Source organism: Erpetoichthys calabaricus, chromosome 1, assembly GCF_900747795.2.
Source record: "Erpetoichthys calabaricus chromosome 1, fErpCal1.3, whole genome shotgun sequence".
NCBI lineage: Eukaryota > Metazoa > Chordata > Cladistia > Polypteriformes > Polypteridae > Erpetoichthys > Erpetoichthys calabaricus.
Genome location: NC_041394.2, coordinates 56,858,289 through 56,870,449, shown reverse-complemented (window position 1 = coordinate 56,870,449; position 12,161 = coordinate 56,858,289). Strand labels below are relative to the sequence as shown.

Here is a 12,161-nt window from a genome sequence, read left to right as displayed (position 1 = left end):
TGAAATAAAAATACGGACATAAAAGTGTACCAAGATTATTTTGTAACGTGTGAATATGAAAGCAATGCTGACTTGATTCTTATATCATTTAACGTTTTTTTTCATGAATTGTATTTGTTTTATAGAATGTACACTTTTTAAGGTTTTGATTGAATTTGACCTATGTGATGTGCGTGTATTTATACACTAGAGCTTTTTTTGTAGTTAATGTTAAATAAAAAAAAAATTTAAATAGTCGTTATGGGTGGGTATTCTTTCCGGGGCGTAGCGGCGGGAGGTGGGACGGCTTAACAACAATGACGTTATTGTCCCTCTGCACCAATCAAAGGCAAGTACATGGTTGTCCATCTCCGCTTCTAATAAAGTTTGTCGAGAAGCAAGCTTGACCTCTACCAACAAAGGACGTAATCTAGGCCATTTTGAATCTAACGCTGCTTGGAGCGCAAGGGAAACGTGCAGGCTGTACATTTAGAACGGCTGTGGGTGAGTATGTAATGTAATGTAATGTTCTGTTCTGTATGATGGGTAGTTAGTTTATTTTATTTTGTATACGTTTATCTTGCATTTTTTTTTTCTAGTGTAATTACATCTAAATGTGACCAATTTTTTATATTTTTGCCGCACATGGCCGCGTCTTTTATCTGTCCAAAATGGTTAAAACTATGGCTTAATGAATAGTTATCTTAATTAATATCCGTTTAATTGTAAGTACCATGGAAAAGAAACATTCCGTTTTTAAGTATAGAATGTACTCTTTGTGAGCTAGATTTTTAACTATTTCCTTAAGATTCATAGCCGGCGCGGAAACGAAGCGTTTTTCAGTCTGTATCCTGAACACATTATCAATCTAGAGTTTGCAACTTTAACAAGATTTTATTTTGACGGTAATGTCCAGGCAAATGAAAAATCTCTTCGTGGTATGGTGTAAGGTGGTGGGGGAATCTAAAATGGTGGCAAAGCCGGCAACCCAGATATCCACTTTGTAGTGGTGTTGTCGGCCATCTTGAGAAGCTGCAGAAATGTGGCGCGCCGCATTTTCTGCTTGCATTAAATTTTTAGCCAGTTAATGAAGCCATTAATAAACGGCGAAAAGAGTCCGGGTGAAATTAGAATGAGATATAATCGTTAAGTACTTTCGTGTGCAGCGTCCTCGAGATCGCTCGTATGAACGGTTTGCATATTAGTGCTATTTTGCAAGGCCTGCCTTTATATCGCCGAATCGTTCTTTATTTAATACATTGCTCATGTCGGTTTAAACCCTCTCAGTTTTGCAATTTATAAATGTTAAACTAGTTTTAGGTAAAGACGTTTGTAATATTTTGAGCATTAGTAAAGATTAATTTGCATCCTCTTTTAGTAACGTACATATCCCGTACCAGTATACGTGAAAGTACTTTTTTTTTTTTTTTAGTACCCCATTCATGAGCCCTGCATACCTTAAAGGCGGAAACGAACCATTTGGACCCGTGTCTTCTGGACTCTTGATCGATTAATGCGATTTGACTTTTAAGTCATTGTAGTGGTGGTTCCAAATGTTTTAATACATTTGGCAAGTTCTCCTTTGTCTTGATTTTGTTTACCTTCCGCTTTCCAGAAACGTGCATCCTAGTTGGCGATTTCATATTCAGCAATGTACCCGCTTAAGTGGTGAACTGGCGTCTTCTCAAAGCTGCTTTCTTGCCTTGTGCCCAGTGTGTATTGCAGGAATTGGCTTTGACCCTGAATTGGATAGTTTTTATTTTTTTAATAGTAAACGGGCGACTCTTTTAGAGAAAAGCCCACCCAATAAACTTGTATGTTTATTAAATACCGTTCCCGGTAAGCCATATTTTTTTTTTAACGATTTTGGGCAGAGACATTCTAGTCAGGACCAGTCCTTCATTTTTGTACTGCTAAGTTGTCTTAGTTCAATATTGAATATTAACTTCAAATTTTCCCCCCCTCTTCTTTTCAGGCAGACTTGGTTCTTTGCACTCCATTCACAAATCTGTGAATTGGAATCTGCAGTTTGAGGATTTGTGAATCATCTGTCAAAATGGTCAAAATATTCATTGGCAACGTGAACAGTTCCACAACAGAGGCAGAATTGCGCAGTCTATTTGAGCAGTATGGAGAAGTGACTGATTGCGATATTCTGAAAAATTATGGCTTTGTACACATGGAAAAGGAAGATGATGCCAAACGAGCCATTAATAGTCTGCACAAATATGAGCTAAATGGCTCTCGCATAACAGTAGAATTTGCAACCACAAAGATGCGAAATGCCACAAAGATCTATGTAGGCAAGGTCCCTGCAACTGCTACAACAGGCAAGATAAAAGAGCTTTTTCAGAAATACGGCAAGGTGGTGGAGTGTGATATTGTGAAGAATTATGCCTTTGTCCACATGCAACGTGAAAATGAAGCTATGGAGGCTATCTCTGAACTGAATAACACAGAGCTTGATGGGCAGAAGATATTTGTTTCGCTATCGAGAAGCAATCCAGTGAAGGATGGAAGAGGAGATTTTGGTCCACATCAACCTCCATACCCTCCTCCACATCACCCTCCTCACCATCCACCTTACTTGCCCCCACCACCCCCAGGAGAATATCACCCACGAGGACGTCTACCACCTCCTCCCCCTCCCATGCCCCCACCTCCACCTAGGAGTTATTATGAACGTGATGTCTATGAGAGAGGAGCTAGATACGATTCTTACTCTTCCAGGTATTATGGTGTCAGGGATCCTTATGAAAGACGTCTTCCTCCGCCTCCTCCACCACCCCCATCATCCTCTTACTACAGGGATCGCAGTCCTCTGGGAAGCAGGAGAACTCTGCTCCCTCCACCCCCGCCTCCGCCACCACCACCGTCTTCCTCTGCCACCTACAACCGCAACCGAGAGTTTGGTGGCATACTTCCTTCTCGCTACTCCCTGGGCTCAGGGTTTGACAAGGATGATTACTTTGAGAGGTACAGCAATGGGTTCAGCAGAGGCTATTAAGCAACTCAATTTGACTTCAGCTGTGTAGTTTAGAAAAGTCAGATTTGCTCCACTTTAAGAGGGAGTCACAGTTATTGATACATTCAGTCTAGCTAAATTCAGGCACTCTGTCAGAGTGGAGGTGTTTAATATTTTTGTGTATAATGTTGTAGTTTGGTAATCCATTCTGTGTTGAGTTTAAAGTCTTTGAATATAATTTTAACTGTACAGTTCAATTTTTACTTTAAATACAGGATGGCAAACTCTTAAGGGTCCAGTTCTAATAGTCCTCACCAGTTTAATTTTAGTCTTGTAAGCTGTGGCCATCTGTTAAACTAAGCATTCTTTGACAGCAAATCTTCTCCTTTTTCCCATTATACACTTTGGGTTAAGAGGTTATAGCTGATAGATGAAACATTTAGGCTATATTACAATTATTGTCGTCCTTTTTCTGGATTAGTTTAGGTAAAAGCTGGCTTCCTTTGTGGTGTTTAATAGCCTCTCTCCATTGGTGAACAAACCCTGCTTTGAAGTAATTTGAGGTGGAAGTCTCTGATGGGACGTCATAATTGTCCCCTTGCAATTTTGAGTGCCATTTCTGAACATTTTACAGCCTCGAAGACTCCCCACACCACAAGAGACTGGGTTTCGGATTACATTTGCCATTAAACTCCGCTTGCCTCCGAATTGTGGTTTTTAAAAAATAAAAATAAAAAAAATCGGATACGGCAATCCGTGGTTCTGCGGACACGACTGCTTTTTCTATATATGCACAAACAGCCAAGTTGGCATTGTCCTAATGTCAAGTCGTCCGATCTTTTATAGCCCGGATGTTTAGAAAGCACCAGCATTTTACTTGTGTTTAAGTGGTGTGGGTTGGATGGGATTTATAGTACTGGAAACCGTGTATTTTTTTTTTTTTCTTTCACTTGATTCGTTGGGTTCTTTTTTTTTTTTCATTTGTTTATGCAAATCGCCACAGCTGTTTTCTTCCGTACATCTGATATCTTCAGTCTGAAGTGTGGGGTGGGTGACCTTGTACAAACTCTATGTAACTGTTATGAAATTGCTTGTAAAAATTTGTAGTACGAGCAATATTGCTGTTTGTGCTAATTGAACGGACCGCTTTAGACTGCTTTGTTACGATGATAGTTGAACGATGTCGTTTTGTTTTATTTGACACCTTTGGTATGTCCTTCAACCGCTGTTTAATCTCTCCGATTCAAAGACGATCTTGTAACATTTAGTCATACCACATATTAATCTTTTTATTATTTTTATTTTTGACGATTTTTTTCGATTAGTTGAGTAAATGCTCGATGTTGTGTCAGTAATAAAAACCAAAATTACTGTCTCTGATTTCTGGGTTTCCTTTATCGCATTATTTCCTTAGTGATGTCGTCTGTGCAGTTTAATGCAACATTTCCGTACAGAACCGGCTATAGATACATCCTCATTTTTTGAGGTCGTAAGGTGGGAGGGTGGGCTTAAGTGGCCAAATATTTCAACTATCTTTTTTGCTTAAGAGACACTTGGAGAAGGGGCAAACTAAACATGCACAGAAAGTTTTAGATCCTTTCTAGGAGTGATGGGCATAAGATCTACAGATTCTTGGAAGAAATGGTAAGTGCTTTCTGAAGTTTCTGAAGTTCAAGGTATTAAAGAAGTATACCTTGTCTTTTGCAATTTTTACATGGAATTGTTCCCACTCCAACATAATGTGTTTTGGTTGTGCTCCAGTTTATATGTATAGATAATCATAAAATTACTAATGGGGGGTGGGATTAATTGCTTTTGTCATTTGTCTCATCATTTTTCTTATAAATTAGGTTTTGCATAATGGAGCCTTTACAGTGTTTTTGAATGACTTTAAAAATCTTGACAATTATTAGCCTTCCTTGGGTGATGGCTTTATTTTGTGCACCTTTTTTCAGTGGTCCGAGGTGCTGATGATGATCGAGTTAGTCCATCTGATAAGTGTGCATCTTTATGCATAATACTTCATCTTTTAAATAAAAAATAGCTTGTTCAACATGAGTGGAATAAGTTGGGTTGATCAGAGGTCCAATGACTTGGCTACTTGGCAACACTATCTGACATATTAGTAAGAGTAGTCATAGTCACCCTTGCCTGTCAGTTTGGCTCCATGAATCTTTCAAAATGTTCCCACAATCATCTTAAGACCACTTTTGGATTTTGTATTACCTTATGTAGTGGTTGACTTGGGCGTGAATACTTGGAGCAATCTTAATTATTTTAAGATAAGCTTGACTCTTTATGTAGTGTCCATTTCTTTTCTTTCTCAAACTGCTCTTCCTGTTTTCTGGCCTTTTTTTTTTTTTATTTATTTTTTTTTGCTTTAAATGAGTTCAGTCACACACTCTTAGCAGCAGAGCAAAGCAGATATGAAAACATTTGTGTTTATAATATTATGCACTGAAATTTACTATGTGGAATGAGATCTGTTGCTATAACAGTGATATTCATTCAAGTTTTCTTGTGATACTGTAGGAACACTGCCACATGAATGAAAAGCAAGTGTGTATAGATAACCCGTAACAATCACATCTGTGTCTTAGAAAAGTGTAGGTTGAACAGAACCTCAGTTGCAGTGAAATCATCTAGATGTAGCTCTTTCAATCCAAATTAAATTATTTCACATGTATTTTAGTATTTGTTTTAAAATGAAGGCAGATTTGTTTGGAATGAATGCATTTTAATTTTGAATGTCAGGGTAGCTTTTGCTTAAGACAGTACATAAGGTGTAACTACTGATTTGTAGCCATAAAAGTGAAGTATAAAAATATTATTTTCTGTTTGGAATTCATTTGTTTGCCTTTTAACATGCCAAAGCATTTAAAAAAAAAAAAAAAAAAATTAGCAGTGTATGTATTTCAGATATTTTAAAACATTTTGTATGAATTCATAGTACAGTAATGACAGGGCACTTTTTATTAAAAATAAATAAAGCAGTGCTTCTAAGACCTGAATCTTCAAGAGTAGGGTTTTGTCATTTACTTTGGTGTAGAATGCATGATTTTAAATAGCTAGTATGCATTTTTATTTTTGACAGATGTTGAAGACTTAGTTTGGTAAGTTACTTAGTTTTCAACCTATCTTGACAGGTAGCACAGCTAGTCTGAAATGAAGTAATTTTAATGTAGACCTTTTAAAGTTTGTAGTTTATTTTGTCTATCCAGTTGCTATGTGTCTGTTAAATACCATTTGCTACAGGATTTTTAAAAGCAGTGCTAATGTTTGTGATGCGTCATCTGTTGGATATCAGCGACATAGCAATTGGACAGACACACAGAAATATGTCCTTTTATCACGGGGAGATTGGCCAGCTAAATAGCCTTCCACTCCTGCTTGGTGGTACACATTAATGAAAAGCTGTCATTGTTAATGGACCTTTCCTGTGATTTAGGAGTTTGCCTAATGTTGTAATCACAGAATGTAGCCTTATTCCTGATGTTTAGTAACAATTGTGAAAATTGACTTTGAAGAGTACTTGTGGGGGTGGCCAGATATCAACTCTTTACAACACATGAAATTTAAGATGCGACTCCTGAACCTGCTGTGCCCTCACTAGTCTTAATTTCTCTCTTAAGGCTCATGCAAGCTGGAAATTATCCTGGCAGAGTTGGGCGCAGTGTGGTCTGCTCTGGTGGTACATCAAGGTGAAGTTTCTTACACACACCGAGACTGGACTGTAAGGGTGTGCTCACACCATAATCTTTTTTGTTTTGTAACCTGCCTGAACATGACTGTCCTCCCCACACACACCCGCTAGCCTGTACTAACACTGCGCTTAACGTTCTGAGCCTGGGCACACTTTATTGATGACCATGCCACTTTGTGTACAGCCAAAACTGAACAGAGTGACAGCATGCATATCAAAATGATTTTACTTAATTTGTGGGTTTTTGTGGTTGTATAGATTAGGCAAACACTCTACCCTCTTACAGATGTATTGAGTCTGCAGCACAGCAGTTTGGTATTAATCGTGCTACAAGTATGTGGAGATAAATATTAAGGGGGAATGTGCTGCTTTTCTTGCCAACTACAATTCACATTCATGTGAAAGTTGAGATTAAAGACCAGTTTTTAACTCGAAAGTTATTGAGTGAAATGAGAATTGCAACATTTGGCTTGTCTCCTCATTACATCAGGAACGTTTAGCAATCACACAGCTCCTGAATCCTGCTGAACTGGGCCTGTGCACACCTCTTCCAAGCGAGTCAGGGCACGGTATGATTCACCGGCACAGAGCGATCACACTAGTCAAGTGACTTATAATTTTGGGGGTTACATGTGGACAAACGTGCTCGAGCACAGAACAAATTGCTAGTGCGAGTACTCTTTTAGTTGCTAATTAATCTTTTGCAACACAACCAATAAAGCACCACTTTAAAGCTTATTTCTAATCGTTTAGCAAGTTGCAATTCAGTAATGAAGGCGAATTTTGAAGGTTTTTTTTTTTTTTTAGTACAAGAAGTTAGTTTAAAATGAAAATACAAACATTAGAAAGTTTAAACTCTTGTACATTTTTGAAAACGGTAAGCTTCAGATTTTAGTTTATATTGCATCGTGGTTCTTGGTGGATATGTCAGCCTTAGCTGATGCTGTTTTTTGTTTGTACACTCAAAACCAGTATAAGGTGAATAAACCAGATTAAGGCAGATATTTATAATTAAAACTTGCTGTTTGAGTCCCCAAAGAACAAAGGCTTATTATTAACAAAAAAAAAATGTTACATAGTAAAATATTACATTTTATATCCACTAACGGTGTATTACTTTGTGCTTTTTTTTTTTTTTTTTCTTCTCATAAGTACAATTCGATTAGAAACAGGGCTGAACATTTTCTTGTATTAAAAATGTTTAGTCCTTCATATGCTGTGAAGTAAATGACCTCCTCAACCTACGCCCTCCAAAAATCATGGTATGAACACTGGCCACTATGCCACCCAGTCACCCTCAACATATCTATAGCAAATAGATGGAATTAAAACTACACTGATTGTTTATTCGTAGTCTTCTGTTACTGGATTACACACAGCACCCCTTTCTTCTTGGCTCTGCTGTTGAGCCCTGCAAAGGACCGACATACTGGTCGTAGTGCACCTTTCTACTTGGCCATGTGATTAAGCCCTGCAAAGTATCAGCATACATGTTTGCATCTTTCCTTACTTTTCTGTTCTGCTGGAATAGTAATGCAAGTATTTTTACTTTAAAAAAACATGCGGTGATAGGTTACTTTTAAATGCATTAACCCAAGCACCATTCCCAAGATTGTGCTGCTAAATTTAGCATTGTGCGTTCAGCGCTTCAACATAAATTTATCTATTATCTGAAATATTTAGTCGGATTTCTTCAACCAGGAGAAGTAATTATGCAATCACTCTGACATTTACCGCAGGAAATTGTATCCTTTTGGATGCTTCCGTGAGTAGAAAATGGAGCCTGTTGAAACAGAGTGTGAAGGTAATGCAAAGAAATCCTTAAAACTGTATCTTGGTTAAGGGGTTGCATGGCCTCAAACTATTTACTCTTGAGAAATTTACATGTGTTAACCTTGGCTCTCCGAGACCAGTATCCTGGTTTCTCTTAGTGGAATAATGTGACATTTTAAAAACTGGCCTCCCGTGAAACTGAGTTATCAAAGCACATGTAAATGCACTCACTGTGTGGGGGGAAAAAAAATTTAAATTTACCAGTGTCTAGTGTGTTGTGGTGGCGAGGGAAGGGGTGGTCTTCATATAAATTCACACAGGAAGTGATTGTTTTTTAGACCGCTTGAAAAGAAAAAAATTAATTCTTAAATCATTTTAAATTTGTCTATCGGGAAGAGTAAATATAAATTGTTAATCTCTCCAGTATAATCAATTACGAAAAGGCATAATCCCCACAGTAGGCTTGCCCCATTGTAAGATGTCTCTGAAATAACAATCGGACACTACAACTTTGCCTATACTACTTCTGTTCTATTGTCAATTTGGTTTAAAGTGACCTTTATATCCTCAATATTCAGGAGAGGCAAAACATCTTGCCTGTATTAGGAATCTTAAGTGTTCATGGCATTTATAAAACACACGTACAATCCTTAATTTGAGCATATTTTCTAAAATTTCTTGTGAATAATAAACATTCCTATATACAAACTTTAAATCCTGCTCAAGGTCTGTTTATAAATGAAACCTCTTAAATTTGTACATTGAAGAAGCAGGTTATCTCTGCTCAAACAATGCAATGAGATAACAAAATGATAAGAGATAATGTTATAGGTAGCAGAAGTCGATCAATATTTAACCCCATTAAAGTGGCAAGTAAAACAGTTGGTGTGAATGTTTATTATTTGTGCAAGTCAATTTTCTGAAGGTGCTAGAGTGACAGTATGGGTGCTACTGATCATGTTTGGGAATCCCTTGTAATTCTGCTGTTCAGTGTTAGGGAAAACTGAGAGACTACTGAAATTATCTTATCTAATGGTGGCTTTCATGACAGACTGCAAATAGGGTGAAATATTCCCGCCGTATCTGCAAAACCTATGGTTCAACGAGTTGATGTATAGAGGGAACTTGTACCACCACTGAATGGTTGCAAATTGAAGAACTTGCAAGAGGGTGTAATGCAACTGCTGTTGGAGATGGACAAGGATGGCTCTTGGCCACTGATCACCATGAGGGAGAAATCTAACTTTGGGACCTCGTTGTAACCTGTTAATTGAAGTTCTTTTAGTACAGAAGTAGTGAGACATGGATAATTTTTTTTTTTTTTTATTTCCCCAAGACTTGCATCAACCCATACACTGAAATTTTGTTTTTGCTGTGCGTGAGAGGGAGTGAGCACTTTTGTTGGTGCACATATTCAGATTGTTTGTATGTGCTTCTCAATTTGTGTATATACACTGACATTTTCATTTGTATTTTGGTTTTTACTCATTGTGAAATCTTTTTATATGATTGGTTTATAGATGAGGCCCATAGATATTTTACACCTATTTGGTGCTGATTCAATGGAGGCTATATTGACATTGAAACTTGTGTGCTTATGAATACTTGACATTTTAATTTCCACAGTAAATGCATGATACAACTATCAGAGGAGAATTTACTTCTGTATTTAATCTCTCATTACAGCAGTAAAGCAAAGCTGATTGTTTATTTAAACATTTCAATAGTAAGGCTGTCCCTTTATTGAAGAATCTTCCCCAAAGACTTGGGATGGTAGATGTTTCAGATTATTTTAACAGGCATGTAAACTGTCTGCTACATGTAGATTAACTCCTTGTTTTGTTTGCTGTTGCCCAGCAATAACTTGAGCTTGTGTTAATTTCCTTACATTGTAAGAAATGTTATCCCACTTGTGTTAGCCAGGTTTTTCTGTTGAATATTTGCTGGAAAACAGTGAATTGATTTAAGTTTTACAGCTGCTTGATGATGTGACTAAATGTTTAAGTTCCTTTTTTAGACTGGGTAACATGAATTGTTTTCTTGACGGTTGGCACAGTGGCATGGTGGTTGGCGCTGCTGCCTCACGAATCTGCAGTCTTGCATTTTTGAATACCGCACATAATCATTGACCTTTGTTTTCCCTGGGCATTTTTTTTTTTTTTTTTTTTTTTTTTTTTACTCCCTTTTTCTCAAACCACTATCCAAAGGACTATGTGTGAGAGATTGATTTGCAATTCTAAATTGACCTCGAGGGAGTTTGGGTTGTGAAAAGAGCTGCTTCCTTCCTTGTTCTTTGTTGCCGGTTTAGGAACTTGGCACCCTCCACTGCAATGTTGAGTTAACTTGGAGTTAGGAATATGTTTCTGGTACATTAATGATTACACATCTGTGAAAGTCTCTGCAGCCTTTTTTACTTCTTGACCAGTTTATTGCATCTTATCCACCTTAATGTCCTGATGTGAATTTGACTTTTAGATTAACTTCAGAGATATTTCCCACACAACGTATGAACTTTCAATATTGTCTGTCATTTCAGGGATGAGCTTGTATCCTTTCAAATTCCATTAGCTGAAACAGTGGACTCGTCGTGTGTTTTATTTTCCTTTGGTTTTTTAGAAACCTCTGGTAGTCCCCAAACTTTTAAATTATGCATGTAGAAATAGAAAGGTCTAATCATTTTAAATAAAATCTTTTCTTACTGCGCTTTTTTTTGTTTTCTCCCCATCAAATCGGACCGCTTGTCATGTGCATTAGTCCATCCTAATTTTTGTCTTGTACTAGGGAAATTTTAAACAAAGTTCTAGTAGTGATTTCAAGCACTAAACGTTAAACACGTATCCTCTTTATTCTGCAGTGTCGCAAGCATTGGGTGATCAGCATTTATAGCTTTTACATTGCCAGGGCACACCACAACCACACGCTCTGGCCAATTTATTGCCAGTCCACTTAACTTGCAGTCCTGTTTAAAAACTTACTTTTTTTTTGGTCAGGTAGATTTTGTGCAGCTTCGTACTTCTAAGAAAAGATATTGTTGTTCTGTATAAACCAGTAAACGGAACATTGCAAAGAGTTGAACTAACCAGGTACCAAATTTAATAAGGTAAAAATGATTGGGGTGGGTGTAACAAAAAGAGCGCGTCTGTCACAAAAGACTTCTCCATTATGAAAGTCTTGATGTTAAGTGAGTGTGACCTGAATGAGCACCCATGTTCTGGTGCTTTTATGGTTTAAGTCAGGGGTAGGCAACGTCGGTCCTGGAGTGCCACAGTATGTACAGGTTTTTGTTCCAACCCAGTTCCTTAACGAGAACTCAATTATTGCTGATGAAGCACATATTGCTTAAGTGACATTTTAATGCTTCATTTTAGTGGTCTCGCTTGTTAAGGTTCTCCAACCTTAATTGCTTATTTCAATCTTAAACTGCTGCATTCAGTGTTTTAATTGCTCCTTATTAGCAATAAGATGTAAAACAGGGGTAGGCAATGTCGGTCCTGGTGAGCCGCAGTGGCTACAGGTTTTCATTCAACCCAATTGCTTAATTAGAAACCAATCATTGCCAATCTCAGACCTTATTTAACTTTATGGCTTGTTAGTCTGTGCAATGTAAGGCTTTTATATCGTAGATTTTTTTCCTTTCCAAGGATATCATCCAAATGATTTGAAGCCTAAAACAGATCATTTTCAGTCTGTCACATTTTTCTATTAAGTGTGTTATTAAATCAAACCGTGCATGATAAACAC

General features: G+C 37.4%; 1 protein-coding gene across 1 annotated transcript; it reads left to right on the top strand.

Annotated features, from left to right (window-relative positions):
- The first annotated feature begins 342 nt into the window (after positions 1-342).
- zgc:77262 (uncharacterized protein LOC402952 homolog) lies at positions 343-4,324 on the top strand. The gene is made up of 2 exons (XM_028800099.2): positions 343-483; positions 1,955-4,324. The coding sequence occupies exon 2, from the start codon at positions 2,036-2,038 to the stop codon at positions 2,984-2,986; it is 951 nt and encodes a 316-aa protein (XP_028655932.1). The 5' UTR covers positions 343-483; positions 1,955-2,035; the 3' UTR covers positions 2,987-4,324.
- Positions 4,325-12,161: the final 7,837 nt, after the last annotated feature.

What these genes read in the sequence shown, in the direction of transcription:
- zgc:77262 (XM_028800099.2), top strand. Translation starts at nt 2,036, where the DNA reads ATGGTCAAAATATTCATTGGCAACGTGAACAGTTCCACAACAGAGGCA.